The following is a 27746-nucleotide window of genomic DNA, read 5'->3' on the forward strand; positions in this document are numbered from 1 at the left end:
TCCTCTAGTAGAAAAACAACTCTTGCATAATGTTGAAACACACTTCACACACACCTTGTAATGTGTAGTGCCCTTTTGTGTTTATTCCTATTTTTCTCATTGCTGTAATGCATTTCAAGGAAAGTCTTTATTTATTTGTTAAAATATGTTTCCCTCCTTTCTGTCCTTCTCGCATAAACTTTCTCCCCGTCTCACCAAGTCCAACTGTGATGACTGAGTGGACCCCATCATTTCTCTATTCTTTCAGCACCAGATTTCTTCATCACCTCCATACATTTCACTTGTTAAAAGTGAAATATTTGGACCCAGATTTAACCTGAATTTAATGTGTATCTCACCATGGTGTTTCATAGGGGTGGCCACTCACTTTAGGGTGGCAAAGGAATGAGGGCTAGATTTATCAAGCCGTTTGCGCCTGTTTCCAGGCGCCATTTGGTCGTAAAGACGGACGTAACCGATGCGGGCTATTTACAAACAGGGCGCACTTGGTTAAAACCGCAGATTGTCTGCCACATGAGCGAGAAGAGACAAGTTGCGCTTTCAATATGCGTTCGTGGGAGGGTCGTGGGGAAAGTGGGAGTTCCACCCAAAAAGGTGGGAGGATAAGCGCAAAGTGCGCCTAATTATATATTCCGTGGTATTTACAAAGACTGTCCGTAAGAGCGCGTCTCTATTCTGCGGGGGAAATTCTCCGCCTCTTAAAAGCAGGTCTAAACCAGCCGCAATCGAGTTTCCTCGTAGACCTTTATGCCGCTGGTGAAATGGCAACAGTAATTTGAGCAAGACGAAGACATAGGCAAGGCTGAAAATATTTTTAACACAAGAATCACACTTTGTCAGTGAACACAACATCATTTAGCGTTACAGATCAAGCAGCCATGCAATATTAGAGTTACTGGAAGAAATCAAAGATGACATTGAATCTCCCACTCAGCGTTCACATTCCATTCCAGCAGTTGTTAAACTCCTCGCTACATTACAAATATTGGCAGCCGGATCATTTCAAACAGTCATAGCATCAGCAGTGGGAATATCTCAGTCTGCACTCAGCCATATCATAGCACAAGTACCGCTTCGCTACAGCGCAATTTACGGTATAGTGGGCGGAGAAAGACGCTGATTGCCTGATGGGTGTCAGGGTTGATAAATACTACGCAAAATGTGGAAGCATAGCGTGCGCTATTACCGAACTCGCATAAACAGACGCAGAGCAAACTGCGCTAGTGTTAGTAAATCTAGCCCTGAGTGTCTTGTTCAGTTTTTCTGTGTGGCATAGCAGCAGTTAGACTATGATGTTTGCTTATGGCCCAAATGTGTGCATCTAAAATAAACCCCTCAGGGCTTTTTTTGGTTATTGTTTTTTCTTCTTCTTCCAATTAAGGTTTTAAAGCGTTCCTTATTAATAAAAAATGTGAATCTCCTTTTATTTAATTAACTTTGTTGGGTGGAATTCAGGCTTACATTGATGAATTAGTTTATTTCAGTGTTGTGAGGGGCTGCTGGACCTGTTGCATTATGATCCTTATGCAAGATTCACAATATTTATTTGAAGTGATTTTCTTGCGTAACCTATTTCTGCTGTTCATATTCACATAACAACCTATGACTATACATTTAAATATTCATACCATGAAGCAAAGAAGCACATTGCATTAAAAACCCAACAAACCAACACTCCCCACCCTCGCTTCATTAAATCCCTGCTGTTTTGCAGCAAAAATAAATTGCACGTGTTTGACTGCAGTGTTAAGTTATGTCAGGGCAGTACTGAGGGTACATTGGCGACCCGCAGACTTTACCTCAGGCCACCACCTGACTCCGCCAAGTGTTGTTTTTTTTTGCACAGAGGACTCTTGGTGCTAATTTTGGATGATTTTACTGCCAATGTGAAAGAGGTCTGCATCTGTAAAACTTAAATAGTCAGGTAATGTTTTTGTCTTTTAAATAACGTTCTATGGCAAACTGGTCTGTGTTTTTCTGACCTTTTTCTCAGTGGAAGATTGTTTTCATTAGAATTAGTGTGTCTAATGCTTGCATTTTGCTGTTTACAGATCTAGTTGCTGCTGTATTGTTTTATAGACCGAATAAATAAATACATAATCTTAATAAAAGTAGAATTTAGCTTCACTGACTTTGTAATTAAGGTCTGGGACTAATTGTATTATGGCTAATGGTATTCTTTTACATTGACATTAAAAAATTAGAGATTCAAGTAGCATCACTGGTGGACATCTTTGTGCTCATCAAGTCTTTGATCGAGTTGATCTGTGGTGCGGGCGTAAAGCCAATTGGACTTTTGCTGAATATGACATTATGTTTGTCAAGGAAATGTGAGATTCTCTTCTTTAGAATACTACAGAATACTGTCCTTAGATCCATAGATTGGGAGAAATAACTTTTTGGCACATTTTCAGTAGTGCTATTTTAGAACATGTCATTGCTACTGGGTTAATTTCAAGTAGTGGGTGTGTTTTTGTAGAGAATTTGAAAATGATTCCTCCAGATATCACATCTTTAATAAGTGATTATTGTGGTTTTGTGGAGTTCAAGCTATTTTACATTTTCCAAAACTGGGTATGTTTTGAAGCACTCTGTGCCCTCTCTTTGTTCTTATACAGTAGTTTTCTCTGTTTTATTGAAAAGGCTGTTTATAATCATATTATTAAATCTAATATTTACATTGCATTTGTTTCATTTTCTGCAACACCTGTTACACTGTATATTTGATCTGTGACATGACAGATTTGTACGGGCATAAATTCTGTAATCTTAGTCTGACTTCCTGTCTGCTTTGTTTACAGCCATCCGTTTTGGTCGGATGCCCCAGTCAGAGAAGCTAAAGCTGAAGGCGGAGATGGTAACGGGGGACAGGGAGGTGGAGGACCCCCAGGTAGCCGACCAGAAGACGCTGGCCCGGCAGATTTATGAGGCCTTCCTCAAGAACTTCAACATGAACAAGGCCAAGGCTCGAACCATTCTCACCGGCAAGACCAGCACCCCTGTACGTTAATTAAGTGAAGTGGGTTGGTGAGTGAAAGGTGTTGCGAGTGTGGATTGCGCGTTCGTGGCTCTTCTCATTACCAGGATTTCCTCACAAATCAAGGTCATGTTGTCTTGCAACTTTTAATTTATGTCTTCCCCATTGGAGTGATTTGAATCCCCTTCTGAGCACATTGAAAATTTGTAATCAAACTAATGTCTCAATTTGACCTCACCTCAGAGTGCAGCCAGCCAATGACAGAAATAACTTGCTCAATCAGTAGTGCAAGCCAACACACAGGCTGGACGAGGACACATCTGTATCTGTATAAAGAGCCACTGTATGAGCCCCTCACTTCTCCCTCCGCTGCCTGTTTCCCTCCATGCCTGCACTCTTTTCATCACCCATCCCCAATCTCATCAGAAAAATTATCTCGCAGCCTCGTTCTTTTCATTTCTTTTCATCGGAAAAGAGGGGCCGACAAGGGGAGGGTCAGGGACTGCAGACCAGAGTTGTTGTGAATTCTAAGGGTGGATGTGTGTAGGTGTGAAATAGGTCAAGAGCGACAGGTCAGTCCCAGTGCACATCCATGTTCAAACACAGACCACACCCAATGCTTCTAGAGTTCAAAGTTTCTAGATGGATAAGTGTCCATTTAGAGTCCAGAGGAGGTCTGGAGTTTGTAGCCATTGGAAAGCAGTCCGTTGGAAATGCACTGTTGTAGCCTATTGTTTGATCCACCTCTTGATTTTTGTGTTCATTTATGGTGTTGCAGCACTTTTATACATGGGACTTCCTGTGAAAGTCATATTGTACTGTTTGCCACAGCTTTGTGTACAAATTCTGACATGTTGCATAACTTTGATTCTGAGATTGTTGGCCTACAGTATAAAATGACAGCTTTCTAATGTTGTTGTATCTCACATTATTTTAATACTAATTTGAATGAGTGGATAAATACTATAGAAGATACTGTTCCAAGATCACGTATGATGTAGAAAATATTGAACAAAATATATTTGAATCCCCGTTGTGGAAAAACTGGATCTTCCATCAACTTATTTGGACCTGTAACTAAGCCAGGAATTTCCCGTCAGGTTTGACTCAACAGTCAAGAGCCATAATTGTGTCACTGCTGGCTCTGATTTGTTACAGCGAAGTTTTATCGTCTGACTTAGCTGGTTTTGCTGTGGTATGATTCATCTTAAACAGTTTGTACAGTCTTGACTGGATGTCAAAAAGCAGCTACAGAAATGTGAAGCTGTTGCTGCTGAGTTACACTGTATACTGGATATGGATATACCCTGAAGTTTATTGGGAAATACAAGAGGGAGATTGCCTTTTACAAATTATGACTGTTCTCAGTAGGGCTGTAACTAGTGATTATTTTCATTATGGATGTTTTTGCTATTACCTAATCCTCCAATTGAGTTATATTTGAAGGTTCAGCATAGTAAATCATAAGAGGAAGGCTATACATTGTTCTTAGTTTAAGTCATGCTAGCAGCGTGGCTCTTAGGACGGCCATGTTGCTTCAGTTGGTTCATTTGGGTTGGTCCACCACTTTGATCCAACTGTACAACTGTCAATATTCTGCACATAAATAGTCCCCCAGAGGATGAAGCCTACTTTGGTGATTTCTTGATTTTTCATCTAGCAGCATTATCAGATCAAATTTTAATAATATATTAATATTTTGGTTTATGACCGAATACATACAGCATTAAATACATTCCCATCAACTACAGCTGTTCATAGCAAATGCTAGCATGCTAACATGCTACAAAAAGACAGATAACATGGTAAACAATATACTAGGGCTGCAACAACGAATCGATAAAATCGATAAAATTCGATTACTAAAAAAGTTGGCAACGAATTTAATTATCGATTCGTTGTGTCGCGCAACTATTAGGCCACCTAGTCGCGGAGATAAAAAAAACATTGAGTTGAGCGCAGAGCGGAGCAGCGCGGAGCGAAAGAAAAGAAAAAAGAGCAGAGCGGGGGTAGAGGAAATACGGAGAGAGACCGGAGAGACCCGTAACGTTGTTCTGAAACACTCGGCGGAGGCAGAGAAATCAGTACGACCTAAGTCATCCAAGGTGTGGGAGCATTTCACACTAAATAAATCAAAAACGTGTTTATTGCAAGATAAGCAAAAGCGACACGGCATGGCACGGGCGCACCACGGTGATGAGTCAGCACCTAAAACGTAAACATGTTGGAGTCCTTGATGAGGAGGAAGGGAGTTCAACAGCAGGGTAAAGTCACTACACTATCCTCCTTCTGTTCCGTTCTGAAGTGAGGAACGTACCGTCCCTCCAGTAGCTCTTCTGGTGCTGCTGTTTACTCGTTATCCAGCTGACTAGCATGACAAGCTAGCGTTAGCTCGGTAATAACCGTAATAAAGCAGGGGTGGTATAGTTTCACTCGCCTTTTTTGGCCCATTAATTTTTCAATCTGTTATGTATATATTATGTGCTTTGTCCCATATCAGTTATTGTTGACAAATAAAATAGTGTGTGGTGTATAAACGAACTTAACTTGCACTTACTACAATGATGGTAATAATTTAATGAATAAGTGTGTGTGTGTGTGTCTGTCTGTCTGTCTGTCTGTCTTGTCTGTATCTGCTATTTGGGTTACTTACCTTTACACAACTATTAACTAAAACAATAAGTATGCATGTATTGAGTTGATGTAAATTAATGCTTTTTTTTTATCCGATTCATCGATTAATCGAAAAAATAATCGACATATTAATCGATTATTAAAATAATCGTTAGTTGCAGCCCTACAATATACCTGCTAAAGATCAGCATGTTAGCGTTGTCATTGTGAGCATCATTGTGCCTACGTACAGCCACCTAGAGTCGCTAGCCTGGTTGTAGACTCTTCTGTTCTCTTCCAGTAGCTGTAGACAGCTTCTGGAGCATACATAACATTTTGATAAGGCTAAATTGATCCACTTTTTTTCTCAAATGTGTTGCAGCAGTTAGTCAGGTCAAGTGTAGTGCTCTCAGTGTAGCACCCCTGGCTCTGCTTCCAGTATAAACTGTATTAATATGTATAGAAAATGGCCTACAAAGCCCTTTGACCATCCATAAGGTTGTCGCTGCAGGGTCAAGGAGAGCAATTCTGTCATCATGGAAATCTCAAGAGTCAACCAGGGCTGTGGGCTTTGTACCTCTCTCTACCCACTGAAGTACCTTTCCACTGAAGTACAAGCGCCTGAGGTTATTGTGACAATAAGATGACAAATGTGGCTTCCTTACTTCTGCAGAATCACATAGCATCAATCCAGGCAGTGAACCCCAAAAAAAGAAGAGAACAGCCATTATAAAAATTGAAGACTTACTTATTTACTGTATACAACGTGCATGCAGTTTCAAGGCAGCCTGAAACCGAGATTATTATTTCATGAACAAAACTTAGATTGTACCTTGTTCAGAAGAACATTATGTTTGTTATATTGACTTCTTTATTGTAACACATTGTTACACATTATGTGATGATCAAGTGTTTAAATGATGTAGAAGTAGTACAACCATAGGTGCCGATTTATGTTTTCCTCCGTGGGTGCTCACACGCGCACACCCTTTTAAAAAAAAAAAAAGTAGTCAAAAAATGTTTGCATTTCAGAACCTTAGGAAATGGACAGCGGCCGACACGAACACACACGCCATAATAAAGCCGTAAAGTAGGGTATCTTTCAACTCAGGACAGCGCCACTTCTCACAGATACAGACAGGATTGGAGATGAGAAGTTTAACTGGCACGTATAACCGCGATCAGCTTCGTGGGAAAAATAATGCCACCGACATAACCAATCGCACTATGACAGACGCTCCACTTAGCACCAACTGCAATGGTTAATTTTAAATGAATGTAAAAATGAACTGGCAGTCTGGTACACGTGGGTGCTCAGTATTTTCCGCGGGTGCTCGAGCTCCGGAGCACCCACGGTATCGGCGCCTATGAGTACAACAAAATTAAACAACTCTGTGTCACGACCCTTACACCTACACCTGCTACTCTAGCCCACATTTAGCTCAGCACTCATGAGTCAGAGCTCTGATCTGATGTGCAGCAGCAGCTGTAGCTGCTCATCAGATGTTTTGTCACTTCAACTGTGAGAAGAGTGACACAGCTACAAAAAAAACACATATTAGCTGGAATCAAGGGCATCAGTGCTAGCATTAGCTTACACAGCTGCTTACCTTTACATACATGGATTCCTCCAACGACATTATTGGGATTGTGTATATTTCCATTATAAAAAGAAATTGCCAGCTGGGCTTTTTGACATTTTGAGTTTGCCCTGGTAGGCCCTCTTTGCTCTGACACTGCTTTACTTTCACCATTAGCTCTGTTCTTAAATTTCTAGGCATTATTTGCACCTTAAATCTCTTTTGAGTGGCCTATAATTATATAGCTATAGAGTCAAAAAGAGTAATTATGTCATTGTGGAAATATGTGGGCAATAACAGCTCTGGGCTTAGCCTCTCCTTTCAGTAAGGACTATGGGTCGCTACAGTTTTTCATGTAGAGAGGTTTGCTGACTCAGCTTTTCCACATTTATGTAGTCAGGTTTATTTATGTAATGTATGCCAAAATCACAGTACACGCTGTACTGACTGTGTTGCATTTCAACTTGAAAACCCAGTTATAACCATACTTTACACATATAGCTCATAAATTTGTCATTCGCCACTGTCCACAGCCTTTCGTCATCCATGACTTGGAGACCCTACAGCTGGCAGAGCAGACGCTTGTGGCAAAGATGGTGGGCTCAGCAGGAACGCTAAAGGACAGGGAGGTAGAAGTACGGATTTTCCACGTCTGCCAGTGCACGTCGGTGGAAACCGTCACCGAGCTCACAGAGTTTGCAAAGTCCGTCCCCGGGTTCTCGAGCCTGGACCTCAATGATCAGGTGACTCTTTTGAAATATGGCGTGTACGAGGCCCTCTTTGCCATGCTTGCCTCCAGTATGAACAAGGATGGGCTACTTGTAGCGTACGGCTCTGGCTTCATCACCCGGGAATTCCTCAAGAGCCTGCGGCGGCCGGTCAGTGATATGATGGAGCCAAAGTTCCAGTTTGCAATGAAGTTTAACGCGCTGGAGCTGGATGACAGTGACCTGGCACTGTTTGTTGCTGCTATCATCTGCTGTGGAGGTGAGGATGCAGGAAAAATAATGTTTATAGTCTTCATAATCAAACTATTAATTTGCTGTATGGTATATTAGAATTGTATTTCTCCTTTTACTCGTTGGGAACGTTTAATCAATCTCTTCATATATAAAATGCTTCCTATTTATTCATTCTGGTACCACCTTGCTATAGAATTATTTTTTTATTCCAACAGGAGACAATGGTTAAGGAGTCTCACTCAAGTTTATTTTGCTTCCTCTGTGATTAGACCGCCCAGGCCTGGTGAATGTGGCGCACATTGAGCGAATGCAGGAGAGTATTGTGCAGGTGCTACAGCTCCATCTGCTGGCCAATCACCCCGACGACTCTTTCCTCTTCCCCAAGCTACTGCAGAAACTGGCTGACCTCCGGCAGCTAGTCACTGAGCATGCACAACTGGTGCAGGAGATCAAAAAGACAGAGGACACCTCACTGCACCCACTCCTGCAAGAGATCTACAGAGACATGTACTGAGGGTTGTGGAGGAATAACCAGGAGAGGCACTCTACAAATCATCTCCTTTTTTCAGGGACACAAGAAGAAGAAGAGTCCTCCATAAGCTAGGTTGAACCACTTAAACCCCCATAATGCAGCAAGAGTTAGCTTTGGCTTCTGGTCAGCACAAGAGGTCCCGTTAAGGTCCTGGCAAGAGGCTGATGATTTTCTTGGCTTGACACAGTGCTCTCCACTCCATTGTGTGGACCTTCATTGGCAAAAAAGTCATGTATGCAAAGATGTGACATACACAACTGATTGAGCCCCTATCTAGATACCAGTGTATGCAATCTCTGACCAAACACTTAATGCTAATTTGATGTAGTTGAGGTGATCTACATGGTTATCCCTATCCTGACCCTTAACGAGCCCTAAAATGAGGAAAAAACGTGAACTTGATAGTCACCACTCCAGCAGTATGCTTGAAAGTAGATTTTTATACTGATGTCAAAGAGCAACAAGCCATATACCTTCACAGCTAACAACGCCCATATGACTTCAGTAGGCAGCAACAATAAGACAGTAATGATACAGTTTCCAAGCAAGACAGCTACTGCCAAATTGGCTGTCAATAACGGGTGGTGATGGTTATCAATGCACCCCCTAGCATGTTCCTTCCCCGTTTGTATACCCAGAGACATAACTGTGGTGCCACCAGGCTCCTGAACATAAACATGTATTTGTACTGTAAGCCTTCTAAGCCATACTGTGTTAATGATACTGGAAATGATTTAATGTTTCTTTTTTTCAAGTCTTTCATTTAGTTGCCAAGGTCATCCAGTCTTTTTTCAAACAAGTCTTTGAGGTTGCTAACCTCCGTTAGGAGTAGCTGTGCCCAGTCAGGTGTTTCCTCATCATTTGTTTGATTGCCGCACGCCACTCACTTTTCTTTGTTTTGGCTCGGGTTTCACAGGAAAAACCAGCAATAGAAATGCAGATAGGCAACTATGTTTTAAGCAGACAAATCCAGATCTTTAGTTTAAGTAAATTGTCATTTGGAGGCCCAACATCAAGTTTTAAAGGTACATTGTGTAGGAATCTAGCAGTAAAATTGTATTTTGCATTCAAACGAATAGTGCTCTCTAGCACCTCGCTTTTTTAAATGCGTATTGCAACTACGGTAGCCGTTATGTACCAAGAAGCTATTCATCGAGTTTTCTTTCGGGTGATGAGGTTCGTTATTTCAAACAAACTGCAAACTGCATTGAATCATTACTGTGAGCATGTATAAGTAATTATCCTTGTAATTTAGACCGTAACATTGACTTGCCTGTCAAGAAGAAAGCCGGCAACTTCAGCGTCCCTTTGAAAGTCTTTTTCCTTCATTAGCTCTTTCCACCTGGGAAAGGCTACCTCGATGTTTACCCTCGTGTTTTGAATTCGCTGGTCACGTTGACTTTTTAATTCCCTTTTTCGCTTTTTTGGCGACGAGGATTCCTTCTCCTGTGGCTCGGCATAAGTATGATCCATTATGAACTAAAGTGCAGTGCAGGCTTTCAAATTTGCCGGGGCAGTGACAAGCGCCTCTCACTGATCTCCTTCTCCGTTTCAGCTGGTTTCAGTCACGTGACGCTGGCTCTGAACGAAAAAGCGTTGCTAGTGCTTTATGTCCCTCTCAGCGATTTATAGTTTTTCAAAATGGCGGAACGACATGGAAGCCTCCTTGGACTTACCCGTCCAATGTAAATACAGATGAGAAATTCTTCGCTTACGGGGATAAGTCATATCGTTGGCAGAGGTAATTTTACACCAATGAGGACATATTTATGAATGATGACATTGATATTAGTTAATACAATACTTAAAACGCTACACAGTGTACCTTTTAAGGACAGAGCTGTGCAGGAATATTCAGCATGCCATTCCTCTCAGTCCAACAACAACAATGTCTTTTGAATTCTTTTCTCTTCCTAACAAGACATTATCAAGACAAGGTATTGATTTTCATCACTTATAACTCAACTTGTATAGTATTTTTACACTTCAGAAAAGTATAGCAAAATCTTACTTTGCGCCAAAACCCCAAAAATCCGGAGATATCCTCTTTTTAAATTCCTGCAGAATCTGGATCATATTTGGCACATATCTGGAGATTTTTTTATATGCGTTATGCCAAGTCAAATACTGAGCCAGATTTGCCTCATGTAGTATACTGTGTGTGTTGCATACACATTAAATAAACACTTTTTGTCATTGAAGCATATATGGTGTACAGATATAACACTAGGTGATATTTTGACTTTGATATTTAACTGACATGAATTATATACAGAGCAAATAAAAGTATGAATTGTTGTGCACCATATCTGGGGCAATACTAAGTCAGTATTTGTGTTATGGTAAAATACGATGTCCAGGAACATCATGTCACAATATACGAATATGACCTCATGGCAAACATCAAGATATCTGAACTAATTCAGGTATCTTCATATTTATCTTCATGTCTGTAATTTTCTACATTTTATACTGGACCTCTGTTAAATGCCTTTTTCACAAAACACATGCACAGACATTTGGCACTCCATCCGGTTTTGTGTTTCTGGTATTCAAGGGCTAACACCAAGATAAACCTTGCAACCTTGCATTGCAACCTTAATACAGGCAGACTTAAAGCGGATTTGCCAGAAATTAATTCATCCATTTCTTAATTTCTCACTTGTTGAATGCCTGTTCCTCCAAAACACATCACATTATTTTCATCATCAGAAACTTGTAATTTTGGGTGAACAGAGTTCTATTTTGCTCTTGTAGTTTCTCTAAAATTGCCTGGTCATTTTTGGCAAGAATCAAAAGACAAAGGCAAACACAAGCATGTGGCTATCTGCACGTATTGATTATTTGAGTAAGATAAAGCCCGTCAGACTTTTTAAAAAGCTAAAAGATGAGACTTTTGTAACAGTTAGACAAGTGTCTGATGATGGATGACGATCCTCTGTCATGACGACAACGGTGCATGTGAAGAGACCACTCCTGTCTTTTGTTGATATACTGCCTTTTGAAAATGAACATACTACACAGAAGACCTACAGTAAGGGAATGTTATTAAGGATATGGTGAAAACGTGCATGGCTGATAGTTTGGATAATATATTTAAATCTGTGACAGAATGCTTCCCCTTATTTCCTTATCCAACCAAAATGTCCTAAAATCATCATGAATTTATTTAAATTCAGTCACAAGAAATGGACCTTGTGTTTATAATTACATCCCATTGTATAAACAGAATGTACTGTACATAGCTGAAATTATCACATTAACTTCTCGCCCCCACTTTTAACTCATGAGATATATAATGATGATCTACTTTTGTATTGTTTGGTAAATACTTTTAAATGTTTGAAATTTTACAGTAAATGTAGTTATGTTCTGTATGTTGTTTTCCTTAAATGCCACATACTTGTGTTTCAATTGAATTGGATTTATACTAAAGTATATATGTATGACTAAATCGGATAATTCTGTATTTGAAACGGCAGGATTGAAGAATGCAGTGTAAATAGACTTAAGTGTAACAGGGTGACTGGTAATCTGAATATCTAAGGATCTAAATCCCATTGAGGACATTCCTTTTGTTAATTGCTTTTAGATAGAGAACCATCAATGCTGCAACATGCATTCAGTTCATTTCAACTGTATTTCATTTATCTGTTAAATTAAGCTCTTGTGATTTAAAGTGAATATGTGGGCTGTACAGGGCTGTACTAGCTCACAACCTTGGGTAGTTGATTAAAACTTGACTTTATCATTTGAAAAATCAAGCTAGCACTGTAGAGCAATATTGGTCTCCTCTTTTTATACTCTGTTCTCAGGTTGCATATTTAAAAACATGGGGTAATATATGCACAGAATCTCATTATCAGAAATCATCCATAGTTGCTTCCTGTTGCTCAACAAACCAACATATTTTTTATAATTATTCGTTTTTGTTTGTGACACATCACATCTCTGTTGATTAAATGGAGAAACATAATGCACTCATAATTAGCATCACATCACATGCTATTACAGTTTAAGTAGATGCAGTATGTTTTATAATCCTGTTTTTGTCATGCTTTATGTCTGATGTTCCTCTCCTCACTCGCTGCTAGATTGTACTAACTCACCAAACCTTTCTTATGCCACAAATAGATTACTGATCTTCAAGCTGCTTCTACTTACTTATTATATCTTCTCACTGAATGTCAGTTCCACTTGCAGAATTCATTTAACACAGCTCGGTTTTTCTCCTTGCAAGATTCCTGGGACTTGTAGTTCCCAAGTACACTTCGGGATTAACCACAAACTATCTGTGCCTTAGCGTGAACCCATGCCATAAAGCACTAGAGATTCAGAAAAAGAAAAAAAAACTTGACTTGTGCACACACACTTTTAGACAATATGGCCACACAGACAGGAAATTATGTCACAGCAGATTTGGGAAACTATCCTATGTACAGCAAGAGGCTCAGACGTGCTATTGAAGCTTCATTTGTACGGTGCAGAACAGTAACAATGAAGGATTTGCTTGAAAAAAGGACACTTAAAACACAAAATGGTTGAAACACTAGAGCCCTAGAAGAGAAGTCGTTAACATTTGTGAGGTCTGCTTACCTTTCGGAATGTCTGTTTTGCATTGAATTGACAAGGGACTTTTTAACTTGTATCAGGGAAACCTAGTCTTCCTTTGTTGAACTAGCTCAGGATATAGAAAGATACTGTTCCTCCTTCTCTATCTCGGTCTCTTTTTCTCTCCTAAATGAGTTTATAGTGCTCTGCCTTACAGCACACAGACACCACTAGCAATATTGATATTTTTTTTTTTCTTCATGGAGTTTGTTTTTGTGGCTATAGTCTCATGCAAAAAGACAATATAGACAGTCTTTGGATGTGTTGTTAATGTGTACTGTGGCTTGGTAACAATGCTGTAAATGTTTGATGAATGTATATCTAGTCATTTAAACAATGCAACAAGTTGATGTTAAATGGATTTCAAAATAAAATAATTTTTAAATCCAATACATTTTGCATTTTGTAAGTCTGAATTGAAATGGATAATAATAGAGTTAATATAACTCCCGCACCCTCTTTTCCTCTAACACCTAAACTAGGTTTCTAGAAAGATGTGCTATATCTAGCTTTGCTTATAAAAATGCCCAGAGACAAATCAGGCTGCAACTCTGGGCCGGTCAGCTAGACCTAATGCAAGTTCGCCATCTATTGGTGTACAGTCAAACCTGCAACTAGGCCTACAGTATACTGCCTTTGCACAATTGAGTGAACAATTACAAGTAGCCCAAGTAAGTAAGTGCACATACTGCATTTTACTTTTTTTAATTAAATGAATCAATAGTATACAAATGCATTTGCAGGTGTGCAAAGGTAAGGTACTACTGCATACCCCCAAAAGGTCCAGGTTCATGTGTGTATGGTTTGGGGAAATGTTATTAAACACACCTATGGGGATAAGGGATATGCCCAACTAAATTACAATATCAACTGAACCTAAACATTATTTATTTTATACTTTTTATTTATCCCCAGTGGGGCAATTACAATTTATTATTTATTGTTTATTATCTAGTCTTAAAGCCATGTCCTTTAGTTTTAATACCTACAGGGTGCACATTCCTATATAATTCACTTTAAATTATGAGTTTACTTGGTGACAGTACACAATGCACAGATAAATGGTGGTGGTGCAGGGTGTCAACCCGCCATTGCTCATTTTTGCCCCAGGGTCCCCAAGTGGCTGCCTGGAGCTTCTATGGCCCCTGGAGATCTGGGATCCCAGGACAGTGGCTACAGCACTGTGGAGTCTGGTAATGCGAGACTACAGGACAGTTGCCACTTTGCCCGGTTGTTGATTACCCGTACTTGGGAACCAGTACACTAGAGGCGCTATGCTCACAACAAATTCCTGATTCTCAACTCCTCCTCCTCCTCCGTGTTCTTGACACAGTCCAACATGGCTGCGTCCATGGCGAGGACCTGCCGTTATTTATCGCGGCATGGGTCCTGTATTCTGCCTAGGCGAACAAACGTGTGTTTCACACTCAGGTCTAAATTCCACTGTTCTTCACCTGCACATAACGGGCTTCTGTTTTCTCTAAATAAACGCGGTATTCTGAAGGACTCTTTCCCAGAAGACGCAGCGCAGGACCGGCTCCCTCGGTTGCTCAAGTCCGGCGCCCAGACTGTATACTGCGGCTTCGACCCTACGGCCGACAGCCTCCACGTGGGCAACTTGCTCGCTATCATCGGTCTGCTGCACTTCCGAAGCGCCGGGCACCATGTCCTCGCTGTGCTCGGAGGGGCCACGGCACAAATCGGAGACCCGAGCGGGAAAACGAGCGAGAGGGAGCGGTTGTCCGCGGACGCTGTCGAGGCGAACACACGCAGCATCCGGGAGAGCATTCACAGGATTTTCACCAACCACGAACTGCACTTTCAGGACAGTTCTAGGAAGATGGGTACCGTGACTGTACTGAACAACCTGAGCTGGTACAAGGACTGGGGCGTGGTGGGCTTTCTGTCGGAGGCGGGAAGGCACTTCAGGATGGGCACCATGCTCAGCCGCCACAGCGTGCAGTCCAGGCTGAAGGGCGCAGACGGAATGAGCCTGACAGAGTTCACCTACCAGGTGTTCCAAGCTTACGACTTCCACCACCTGAACCAAATATACGGCTGCAAGATTCAGCTCGGGGGCACCGACCAGCTGGGAAATGTGATGTCCGGTCATGAGTACATTCACAAGTAAATCCATCAAGAGTGCAACAGGTTATTGCAGCGGCAATATCTCTGTTTGTTATGGCCAGAGAGCGTTGTTCCAAACCTCGTTGAAAATGCTGTACATTTAGTATCATTGGTCCTTGGTAATTGTATACACATCAACAAATGTGACTGGTCTTGTGTAAATTCTTAGGAGTGACGCTTCAATTCTGCATACTTACCAAGCTACCAAGTAGGGCTTGGCGATATGGAAAAAATCAAATATCACGATATTTTTGACCAAATACCTCGATATCAATACCGCAACGATATTGTAGTGTTGACTATTGGTGCTTTCACAAAATATTTACACAATGAGATTTTTTTTATAAATAATGATCAGTATGTGGATGTAATGACTAAGTGGGTAAAGGCAAATAATAGAAGAGTTACAACAGTCTGGTAAGTTCAGAAAAGTACATAACTTTACTGTAATGCAGCCTTTAAAACCAGGAAAAGATACTACTTATGCCTTATTGCGATATCCAGAATCTAAGATGATATTGATATTATATCATGATATTGATAGATTGCCCAGCTCAAGCAGATTACCAAGCAGTTATCGTTCTCAGTAAAACACATTTCAACAATTTCAAATGTTTAGATTGATTCCTGCTTTGTGCACACCTGCCAAGCGACCAATGCGACATTGTCTTAGTGACTAACACAAGTTATGAACATTTTCAGAAACTCTCTTGAATCGCATTTTATAGCGAAGTGTAGTTATCGAACTGGAGGTGATCTTCTGTTAATCAGCAAAAGCATACACAATTTATTTTCTACCACCTGAACCAAATGTAAAGCTGCAAGATTCAGCTTGGAGGCACCGACCAACTGGGCGATTTGATGTATGACTATGAGTTCAATAACAAAAAAATGTCCTTTATGACTTTATTATATCACTATATTAATGACAATGTTTTATATCGATATACCGCAAATGTATCCACAATAAATAATCGTAGGAATGTTTAATACAGTGAACCGTGTTCTGCTATTATGCAGATCATACAACACTTTTTTTACACGTCAAACAAAATCTCCAGTATTTTCCAGTTTGAATAGCTTTAATTAAAATGTGCTTGACATCATGACTGAATGATGAAACAAATTTGATGAAATCATCCCTATTTGATTCCGCATTGAATTATTGCTCCGCTGCCTTGTGATTAAGCATGCGAAAAAGGCACTAGCAATTCATCAATGTGGACCATTCCACAGGCACATTTTAAAATGCTTACACCAGACATGCAGCGCCTGTGGTTAATGAATCCTGATTCCTCTGCAGAGTGAGCGGTGAGGAGGTGTATGGCCTCACCATCCCGTTGGTGACCAGCTCTGTGGGGGACAAGCTGGGGAAGACGGCCGGCAATGCAGTGTGGCTCAACAGAGACAAGACGTCTCCCTTTGAACTCTACCAGTTCTTTCTCAGGCAGCCTGACGCCAGCGTGGAAGGGTAGGTGAAGATGAAGCCCCTTTGACAGGTTTTGCATATCAATGGACAGCGCAAGACCTGAAAGCATCTCACAAATGGTTGCTTTTACACGCATCACATAATAACCGGGGGGGTCGCTGGTTCAAGTCCCCATATGGACCAAAGAACACTGTTGGAATGGTAGCTGGGGAGGTCCCAGTTCACCTCCTGGGCACTGCCAAGGTGCTCTTGAGCAAGGCACCGAACCCCCCAACTGCTCGGGGCGCCTGTCCATCGACAGCTGCAGGCAGCCCCCTCACTCTGACATCTCTTCATTTGTGCATGTGTACGTACTGAGCGTATGTGTGTATTTCAGGCCTGTGTGTAATGTTTGTTCTATCAACAGAGTGAAAACATTTTAATTTCTCTTGCAGGATTAATAAAGTATAAATTATTATTATTATTATTATTATTATTATTATAATCTGGCTGGTTGAGGTAGAATCTAACATACAGTGAATGTAGTTATTCTGTGCACTGTAACAGGAGGCTGATGCATATTGTGTGGTCTTTTCCCAGGCACCTGAAGCTGTTCACCTTCCTGCCTCTGGCGGAGGTGGAGAGGCTGATGGAGCAGCAGAGAGCGGATCCAGGGAAACGCCTCGCACATAAACGGCTGGCCGCAGAGGTGACCAAACTGGTGCATGGGAAGGAGGGCCTCGAGAGTGCTAAAAGGTCAGAACATGCTGCATGGGTTTGTGATACATGTGATATGTAATGCTCTTTTCTACATGTACATTTTTTTTGCGGGGGGGTTTAGCAGTTCAATTCATTTTGTTGGAGAATAAATGAGTGTAACTGAGAAAAGAACTCTGAACACTGTCATAAATATTAATGAATTCAATATTATTGTTGCAGATGTACCAACGCACTGTATCACAGCAGCGTGCAGGCCTTGGAGGAAATGAGTGACGAGGAGCTTCAGGAGCTCTTCAGGGAGGCTCCCTTCCATGAGCTGCTGTTGGAGCCGGGTACCACTGTGATAGACGCCTGTCGCAGGGTCAGCGCCATCCCCGAGGGACCCAGAGGGTAGGTACTCTCGGTGGAATCCTCAGTCCAAAGGATTAACATCTGCGTTATAAAATGAACTGCTAACGTTGGCTGGAAGCTAAAGAATATGCTGTTGAAATATCTGCAGCTGTTACCAAAGCCCTGTATCTTGGGCGGCGCTAAGCACCGGACGGAGCAACGGTGCCTCTGCAAAAGAACCTCGGGAAGGAACTTGTTTTGGTGGAATGTGTACGTTCAAAAGTTGTTTTAGTTGTGCAACAGAAAACTCAGATTGGACAGATAGTCTAGCTAGCTGTCTGGATTTACCCTGCAGAGATCTGAGGAGCAGTTAGCCATAGTCCTCAGAAATCGACCGGAGTTTAGAATGCCAACACAAAGAAAGCAGAAGGTGAGGGACATTCAGCGGATCTTCCGACGTCACCGGAACTAACCAGTAAATGAAACATCTTTTGATATAATAAAACTAGCCAATTATGTGTTACAGGGTAAATCGTATTTTTTATTTTATTTTTTTTTATTTTATAAATCACTAACTTTGTTCATCGATGGCCACCATGGAGAATGCTCTTCAAGTCCGCGTTGGTCATTAAATTCGCTCTGTTTAAAGCCTCGGACCATTTGTTTTTCAACAGTTCCGCCTGTAGAGTCTCGCGTTCGTTCAGTTGAACTTGGATACCCAACTCTCCGAGCGTAGCGGCCGCGTCTGCAAGGGTCGGGAAGGTCTTTGTTCCGGATTTCAGGTTAATTTTCAGCGTGGCAGGAAATGGCGATTGAGCTTTGATGTTCTTCTCTTTAAGCAATTTCATCACGTCTCTTACTTGCTTGCCTTTCTTCTGGGTGTCTGACGTGTAGTCCTGGTCAAAGAAAATCCTCTGTCCGTTATATGGCACTCCTCCGCGGTGTTTCCATGCTGGATTACCGTTTCTTTGATTCTGTAGTCCAGAAATCTAACGATAATTGATCTCGGGGGGCTCGCTGCGTCTTTCTGTTTCATAGTCAGTGAGCGGTGTGCTCTCACTACATTTAAGTTGAGCTCCTCTGGTAATGTCAGTGAGGTTCGGATGAGATCATTTACGAAACTCAGCATGTCTTTGTTGGTTTTCTCGTCTTCTTTCACGCCGTATATGCGGGCGTTATTCCGTCTTGCTCTGGACTCTAGGTCTTCACATTTTGCAGACAAGCTGGCATCTCTTTGTAACAAGTAATGAAGGGCTCGCTCGTTTCTTTGCGATTTATCTTCTGCATCACTCAGCCTCTGTTCGTATTCAGTCATACGCTGTTCTAGTTTCGTCATCCTTTCATCTACTTTGGCCAGTGCGGCTTCTACTCTTGTTAAGGAGTCTTTAGGGGCTTCAGCGTGCTCCTTTCTTAGTGTCCGCAGCTCGGCTAGCACTGCTAGCATGTGCTCTTCTCCTCCCTCGTCCTTTGGATTCGGTTGTTCATCTTTTTTCGATGCTTTACCCTTCTTATCCGTATCTTTTTGATTGCAGGCCATTTCGATGGATTAATGTGAGTGTTTTTTGCAGAAAATAAGGTTTATAATTAAGGTTTGGCTAGTTTTTACAAATTCTCCTCCGGGAGCTTAAAAATCCGGCTGCTGCCACGACCATGACGTTCCAGGAAGTCCAGTGCAGCACTTTTACATGTAAATTAAGCCTATCATTGCCAGGGAAAGCTCTCTGTATTTCTCAGGATACCAGAGTTGTGGTGTCTGTTTTGGGGGCCAACATTCTCACGCCGGCGCATCCGAAGGATGCCAATACAACCTATTTGTACTTTGTACTGTACTGTAATTAAACCATGTAAACCTATTCTGGTACAACCTCTAAATACAATTATGAACCTGGAAATGAGCATAATATGAGCACTTTAAGTGACCGTTTTAGCAGTCAGCTGACTAGTTACTTAAGCCATGTGTTGTCTTGTGTGAGCACAGTGCACTGTATAATCTGTCAGGTGTGCGATATGCTGCAGTTTTGATAGTGTTTGGAATTGTGATCATTTACAGCCATACTTTTGTTAGATTGTAGGCTTTAGAATACAACATGTGTAAAGATGGGTGACGGTTAGGTAACTTTGCATGATCATAATGTTTTCAAAAGGTGATGTCCGGACTATTCCAGACTGGTAATGTAGAAGAAACCCTGTACTAACTGACTGTAAAAACGTTTGTGTGCAGGTATCAAATGGTTTTGGAGGGAGCCGTATGGATCAACCACAGGCGGACTGACAATCCAGAGCAGGTGCTGATCCCCAAACTCCATATCCTATCGAATGGACTTACCTTGTTCAGAGTGGGCAAAAGGAACTTTTACATCATCAAGTGGCTCAGTCTCTGAGGCTGTCTGCTCTCGCAAGGGACCAGTCTGACCAATCATCTATGATGGACTGACTGGGATGGTAGGCGACTACACCTTTGCAGGATCAGTGAGGAGATGTGGATGGACTGATATTTTGGAACGTACTCGGTTTTTGGCACAACCTTAAGTTGTGGTTGTCCTATAAATATGTATATGTACAGATGTGAAGTTTATCTAAAGTTATGGTATTAAAAGGTCTTTGATATAAATATTGTAGCCTGCTGACTTTGTACAGTTGTGGAGATCTTGGAAAGTGAACACTAGGGGGCAGCGTTGTCCCAGTCATAATGGTGATGCTGCAGGCACCCACAGCTGCACCACATACCCTGCTGTGACCCTGTAGGTAAATACTTGTCCACAGTAAAATTAAATTGCATCATTTCTCGCAAACAGGTAATAGTTCTTTTTTTAAGTAAATTATGTTTTTGTTTTGTTTTCAATTTGATGTGAACATGAGGTCAACATCTGTCCTAATGTGGCTGTTTTTTTCTGTCTTTGTGGTGAAAGGTGTAAACTGTAACAAAAGAATGAAGTTTTGGATAAATTCCAAAATAAAGTAATCTTGCTTGTAGATTTTTATTTTTAGATTCCATAATTTTGATACTTTCATTAGTAGAATCGTTTTTAGTTGTTTTATTTATAGTTAGTTTATTACGACTGGCATTAGATTTTTCCCTACAGTACAAAGTTTTCACTGTGGTGTAAATACTCTTAATACCTTTCAGCATTTAAGGGCCTTTGCCGGTCATTGTTTGTTTCTTTTTTGTATTTTTTTTCCGTATTTGCAGACTTCTTTATGTGGAGATGTGCGTGGCTCTCTACTCCTAGTAAATCTGTTCTTTTTTTCTCCTGGGGGGCCGGTGGATATGAGGACAGGGTCTGGTGTGTGCTGACCTCGACTCACCCCTCTCTGCTTCAGAGGTGGAAAAACCATGTCATTAGGATACACATTTTACTTTTCTTTTTTTGTGCCATAGTTGGATAGATTTGACATCGAGGGGGTATACCTACTTCAACAGAGGGCCCCCACCTTAAAGCTTTAGGTCTAGGTCTTTCCAGAACAGTAATTTCTTTTAAGGTGGAATGTTTAGAAGCAATTCAATGTGTTAGATTGTTAGTGTAAACTGCCTCTACAACTTGTTTTGTTTAAATCTTACTGCATATTGTTTTGGCAGCCATTTAATTTGTATGCATCCACCTACGACGACCACTGTGGTCGGAGGCGTTAGTTTTCACGTTGTCCATCTGTACCTTTCTCATGAACACAAGCTCTCAGGAACATCTTGAGGAAATGTTTTTTATCTTTTTTTATTTGGCACAAACGTCCACTTGGACTTGAATAGGAACTGACTAGATTTTGGGGAGTCAAAGGTCAATGTCACTGTGACCTCACGAAACATTTTTTTGTCATGACACATTTCACACCAATGTCTAATAGGATAAAATGTTGAAGTGATGACATTTTATATGCCAAAGGTCAACTTTACGGTGACATCATAATGTTCTGCAAAAACACTTTTCTGGCCATTATTCAACACCGTAACTCAGGAAGAGAAGGGGAGACTTTTGGTCGGATACTGAATTGGTGACTAATCTTGGGTGCCCACCTTGAAACTGGTGATTGTATAGATCTTTTGTGCTGTTGGGTCTTAAGATGTTTGTGAAGCATCCACATTTTAGAATTTGTAGCTTCTTTGCAGCAGCATCCATATTTGAAGCATTGTCTACTGTCATGCCTAAAACTTTGTGTTCTATCCCGTTCCTCTGGTAGTCCACCACAGGCTCATTGGTTTTACTGATATTGAGCCTCAGTCGTGCACCATGTGCATTACTTCAAAGTCTTTGATCTGATTTATTTAATTGTAACAATAATGCCTTACACGTGATAAAAAGACATAAAATACAATCAAGGATAAAAACACAATAAAGTCCAGGACTTATTTCCATTGTGGTCCTCACTACTTTACTACTTATAATTAAATGAGTCTGAACAGACATGGATGTAAACAGCAATTTGACTGGTTGGTGGTGATTTAAAAAGAAGATGCATGAAATGTAGTTGGGTCAATTTAAAACAAAGAATTGTAATGTCTCAAACTACCCTGAAGTTTACTTTGCTATTTGGATGTAGTTTTTAAAATTGCATTATACATGCCTACCAGCCATAATCAGTCTAATTTCATAGCTGAATTAAAAATAAATAAACTAATTAGAACATTTTTACACTTTTCTTGTTAGACTGAAATTAAAATGCAACATGTTAATTTCTAATAGGAATTTGTCACACAGTATTCAAAGTAGTGTTGTGTTAAAGCAGTTTTGAGTACATGCCAACGGTTGCTATTTTAATTTCAATGTTTTTGTTGGCAAAGCGGTCTTAAATTTGAAGAAAAACTTAGATTTGGTGTTATATACAGACTGGATGTTGCAAGCCTGCTGCAACTAGCTGGTCTACCTTAAGAAAAGTGGGCGGGTTTAAGCGATTTGACCAATGAACGGCCTTCTTCGCATTTAAATAGCTCTGTGTGTCAATCGCCCTCCCCCCCCACACACATATACACACCCCCACTCACCCACCCCTCCACCCCTCCGAGTCAAACTCCACTCTCAATCCCAAGTACATCTCTAAATCGCCATATTGGGTACTGAGAAGGTTTGTCTGCAGTTCCTCTCACTACGGGACGAATTTGACAGAGCGGCTTCAGTTCCTGGCCACTTTGTTTTGATGATCCGCGGAGACAACTTTCGGCTTCAAAACACCGCGGCCGTTACCGTTTCCAGCCCGACGTATGCATGGCATAAATCGTTTTATGCTTGTTTTGGATCTTGCTCAGCTACGAGGAGATACCCGTTGTTTTTGAGCGGTGGGTTTTTCTTTTGAAAACTGGACGCTGCAGGCTGTTTGAAAAAATTCTGTCTTAATTTAGGGGGAAATGTCAGATGTTCGACTATCAAACGGGAGCCCGACTTTGGAGCGGACGGACTCCCGGGTGTCGGATCACCCAAAACCGTCAGCTTGCAGAAGCCTCTTCGGCTCGGTGGATCACGAAGAGTTAAAGAGGGATTTAAAGGGACATTTGCGGGAGATGGAGGAGGCTGCCTCCGCCAAGTGGGGCTTCGACTTCGCCAATCACACGCCGCTGGCCAACGGCAGGCTCAAGTGGGAATTAGTGGATTGTAGAGACGTCCCGGATTTCTACAACAAGCAACCGCGGAGGGAGAAGAGAGTCTTCTCTGCTGGGAATAACAATGTGGATCTAAATGGGAATCATAACTGTGTTGTGGTGGCTCCGAGCGAAGACACCGACAGGTCTGACGCGCAGATGGAGTGCACGGAACAGTGCACCGGGCTGAGGAAAAGACCTGCACGTCACGGTAACGTTAATAGATTTGCAACAAAATGACCACTATTTTCACCCGACTGTAGCTATGTCTGTGTAAAGTTATCAGGTAACCAGGCTGGGTGCTTATGTCGCTCAAAATATATATATTTTTATTATCTCGAAAATTGGGACCTAATGAAAATGTGCGTCTTAAAAATGTGACTTTTTTATTTTTATTTTTTTTTATCTATTTCTTTCAGTAGTAGTCAGTTTGACTGACTTTTCACTTTGCTTTTGCAGAGCCCTCGGCCCAAAATAAGAGGTCACACACCAGCTCAGATGAGGTTACTTGTCCAAGCCTGGGCCACTCTACAGAACACACACCCAGAAAGACCAGTCCCAAGAGGCAAACGTGAGGGCCTGGAACGGTAAGGAACTATTTTGGCTTTGAAGCAACTTTTTTTTTTTTATGGGCTTAAGCATGGTGGAACTGCAGTTGGTTGTTTATCAATGTGGAAAATGCGGACTACGTCCCCCTCTTCCAGTTGCTGTTTGCCTCGAAAGACAAATGTAAACTAGGCAATGCTAATAAGTAATAGTAGCCTACAGCTGTAGTGGGAGTAAAAGTGGTTGCCGCAGCTGCTAGACTTCACCAAAGCTTTCAGTCGTGTTTTTGCCCTCAAACCTGTTTCGATTCATGATCGATGCAAGAAGAGTTATGAATAAAACCAGGCTGCATATTTACACCTTTTTTTTATTACAACCGCTGCCTGCCATGGCGAGCCTGAGTTTCTGACTAAACTGTAAACAAGTGTACTGAACAACAGTGTAGTAGTAACACGTCAGCAGCCACTGCCCTCGGCGCAGGGACGGGAAGGGGTGTGTGTGTGTGTGTGTGTGTGTGTGTGTGTGTGTGTGTGTGTGTGTGTGTGTGTGTGTGTGTGTGTGTGTGTGTGTGTGTGTGTGTGTGTGTGTGTGTGTGTGTGTGTGTGTGTGGGGTTGCGTGTGTGTGTGTGTGGGGTTGCGTGTGTGTGTGTGTGTGTGTGTGGGGTTGCGTGTGTGTGTGGGGGGTTGCGTGTGTGTGTGTGTGTGTGTGTGTGTGTGTGTGTGTGTGTGTGTGTGTGTGCGGGTGTGTGTGTGTGTGGGGGGGGTTGTGTGTGTGTGTGTGTGTGTGTGTGTGTGTGTGTTGCGTGTGTGTGTGTGTGCGCGCGCTGTGTCTCTGTCTCTGCCTGCGGAGTGTGTTCAGAAGAGCCGTGCAGCTCTGAAATCAAGTGCGCTTGTTTGCCACGGCGGAGGGAGAATAGGCATGAATTTCGCATTGTCGTGGCAGGATGTGAACTGTCAAGGCTGCAGTGGAGGATACCTAAACTTGTAGTTTTTAGTTTATATTTTAATTTGTGGAAACGGGTCAAGTATTTTTAGGGATGGCTAAGATTATAGTTCTCTGAAAAATATCCGATTTTTTGTTTACATGCGTGCTAGTTGTTGTTTTTGCCTAATGATAGACACCCTCTAAAAAAAAATCCTACAAATTTATTATTAACAGTGCAAGTGCTCATGTATGATCACACCTGCTATTTTTACACCTATCATTTTTTGCACAGAGTGATATGACTGAGCGAACAAACAATTCTTGCATCAGTCCAATAACTGTCAGTGGAAATTGCAATGCATTTGTGTTTTTCACACTATTTTTGGATACTGTCTTTTTGCTTTCAAATAAATCGTCCTCTTTGTCAAAGTGCAAGACAACATTCTATCAATTCTCACTCATACATAAAGCTGTATCATAAGTTAGTATCAACCATCAGCCTCTTACTTTTTTTTTTTTTTTTCATCTAATTTTCCCCACAGAGCCGAAGATGTTATTTCCCCTGTTACGTGGGAAACCTCAGTGTTGGCCGATTTTGGAAGAGGAACTACACAGCATCAGAAACATATCAACTCTCCTGAAGATGGGGGAGGACGCTGTTGAAGCACTGAATAGAAACACTAAAGTTGTGGCACTCAATTAAAAAGTTACTGCCTCTAAAAGCAGTCAATGTAGCAGTATGCAATTAGGTTTGATTTCCTTTTTTGCTCATTTTTTTACTACCTGTGTGTAAATAAATATACATATTATATTATATTTCTCTCCATATGTAGCACATAAGAAAATATTATGATTTGAACACAAATCCTTTATGTAAAAAGGTGTGAATTTTTGATTTGACTTGAAGAATTGCAGTGTAGTTTGATACATGTTTCCAAAATGCTGTTCTGTTTTTTTGTCATTTTATTTTTTGAAAAGCGGTGTGACTTTGGCACTGTCACTAATTGCTACATGTTAAAACAAAATCATGGGTTCTTACAGTTTCTTAACAGTGTATCTTCACTCCGTCATCTTCCTAACTCAGCAGTGAAGAATGGTACAAATGTAGCTCATCTTTTTTTGTATATTTTTTTTTGTCCTTTGGTCACTTCATTTTCACCAAGTGCAGGTTCTCCTATTAGATCTATTTCCCCAGGAAATCAATACAGACAAAAATAATTAATATTTCTGTTAGGACTTCCTTTACATCATCTGATATTTATTTTTTGAAAGGTGCTTTTAGCATCAATTGAATCCTGGAATATGATTTATTTTTTTTATTTTTTTATCAAGTTCTCCTGCACACCTCAGCCACATGTAATGGTGTGTTTGATTTGGAGTTGTGAGGTACTCTGATATTGAAGGACAAAGACCATACAAACTGCACAGCTTGTGTTGTAAAGTCATCCTCTCCTTGACTTGATTCCTTTTTGTTTCATCAGCCTTAATACTCTTCACAGAGGAGGTATTCTGAAAAGGGTTGAATGTCCTAGAATACCAAAAACATGGTTGCTTCAGTATGGTTGCCAGCACTGCCTGTGCCCCTTAATTGACTTCACATTTTTTTTGTGATAACCTAGATATAAATTTCCATTTGTTTGTACTTGTTTCACCAATGTTGTTAGCCTGCTGAGGATGCAAATGTGCACATCACAAGCATCTAAAAGCTTCCCTTTATTTGCCTAAAGTGTAGGTTATATTCAAAGAGACCAGTGTACACCTGGATGGAGAGAGAGAGAACAGAATTGCAGTCACCATGCCTGTGTATTTGTGTAAATCTTTGCAATGTACCTATGTACATAATTTTGTAAAAACACTGAGAAATTATACTAACTTATTTATGTCAAGCTTTCTTTTTTATGTAGAATAAAAAATGGGGTTTTGATTATGGTTATCCAAAGTGGCATTTACTTTATTATAATTGTCGTATTTTGTTAAAGCATATTTTTGGTAGGTTTTTTTTCTTTTTTCTTATCAATAAGGTTGCAAACTGAGCCTGATTAAAATATTTGATGTGCATTTTGTAATGTGTGGTTATAAAATGTGTTGAAATCAATTAAAAGAGAAAATTATATCTATCTGACCTGTGGTTGTTTTTTTACACTTGGTGTAAATTCACCATAACATGCACACACATTGGTTTGATCTATTAAACCTTCAGCAAGCTAACCCGAAGAACAAAAACTGCAGAAAAAAATATCAGTTAAAGTCCAAAACGTGCGTTTAGAAGTGCAGTGTGTTTTGCAGCAGTTGTGTGAATGCATTTCTGTGCATGAAGGCATCCTTTGTTTTCAAACTTCATTTAGAACAATTCAGTACATTACAACTTGTCTGGTGCAATGTAGTGACACTCCCAATATGAATCCGCCAGCATTTTGAGCAGGCTGATGATTGACATTTTGGTCATTCAATGAAAAGGAGATTAGGGAAAGCAGACCACTTGTTGCAGCCAGTAACATTCAGTAACTTATCATGGGAATGGCTTTCATAGGAAAAAAAGTGTAATTGCTTGGAGCTCAGAATACGATCCTCAACAGTAAGGTAAATACTGCACCATGAATTATTTTTTACTATTTTACTAGCCTCGGTACCACACAGTACTGAGGCTCAGTACCACACACACACACACACACACACACACACACACACACACACTGTGTGTGTGTGTGTGTGTGAGAAAGAGAGGCTGTGTTTTCACTTATGAGCCTTGTGTAGTGTGTTTAAAATTATATTTTCATTTTAAATTGTTCCTGCCGATAAGTTTTCCCACTATTTTAAATTATTGAAGACAGATGGATTTTTTTGTAAAA

General features: G+C 40.9%; 3 protein-coding genes across 4 annotated transcripts in view; all 3 read left to right on the forward strand.

Annotated features, from left to right (window-relative positions):
- pparab (peroxisome proliferator-activated receptor alpha b) overlaps positions 1-10282 on the forward strand; it is a 36233-nt gene extending 25951 nt beyond the window's left edge. For both annotated transcript variants that reach the window (XM_028585828.1, XM_028585829.1), the window contains 3 exons: positions 2802-3001; positions 7704-8157; positions 8402-10282. In XM_028585828.1, coding sequence (XP_028441629.1) covers positions 2802-3001; positions 7704-8157; positions 8402-8646 — 899 coding nt within the window. In that variant the 3' untranslated portion in view covers positions 8647-10282. The remainder of the gene's footprint in view (positions 1-2801; positions 3002-7703; positions 8158-8401) is intronic.
- Positions 10283-14418: 4136 nt separating this feature from the next.
- On the forward strand, positions 14419-20841 carry yars2 (tyrosyl-tRNA synthetase 2, mitochondrial). Its single transcript, XM_028585827.1, has 5 exons — positions 14419-15402; positions 16706-16873; positions 17411-17566; positions 17750-17920; positions 20082-20841. Exons 1-5 carry the CDS (start codon positions 14615-14617, stop codon positions 20239-20241), a joined length of 1443 nt encoding a protein of 480 aa, XP_028441628.1. The 5' UTR covers positions 14419-14614; the 3' UTR covers positions 20242-20841.
- A 1973-nt stretch (positions 20842-22814) lies between these two features.
- Positions 22815-25711, forward strand: cdkn1bb (cyclin dependent kinase inhibitor 1Bb). The gene is made up of 3 exons (XM_028585429.1): positions 22815-23637; positions 23886-24013; positions 25440-25711. The coding sequence occupies exons 1-2, from the start codon at positions 23196-23198 to the stop codon at positions 23999-24001; spliced, it is 558 nt and encodes a 185-aa protein (XP_028441230.1). The 5' UTR covers positions 22815-23195; the 3' UTR covers positions 24002-24013; positions 25440-25711.
- The last annotated feature ends 2035 nt before the right edge of the window (positions 25712-27746 follow it).

Source organism: Perca flavescens, chromosome 8 (genome assembly GCF_004354835.1).
Source record: "Perca flavescens isolate YP-PL-M2 chromosome 8, PFLA_1.0, whole genome shotgun sequence".
In the NCBI taxonomy this organism is placed as follows: domain Eukaryota; kingdom Metazoa; phylum Chordata; class Actinopteri; order Perciformes; family Percidae; genus Perca; species Perca flavescens.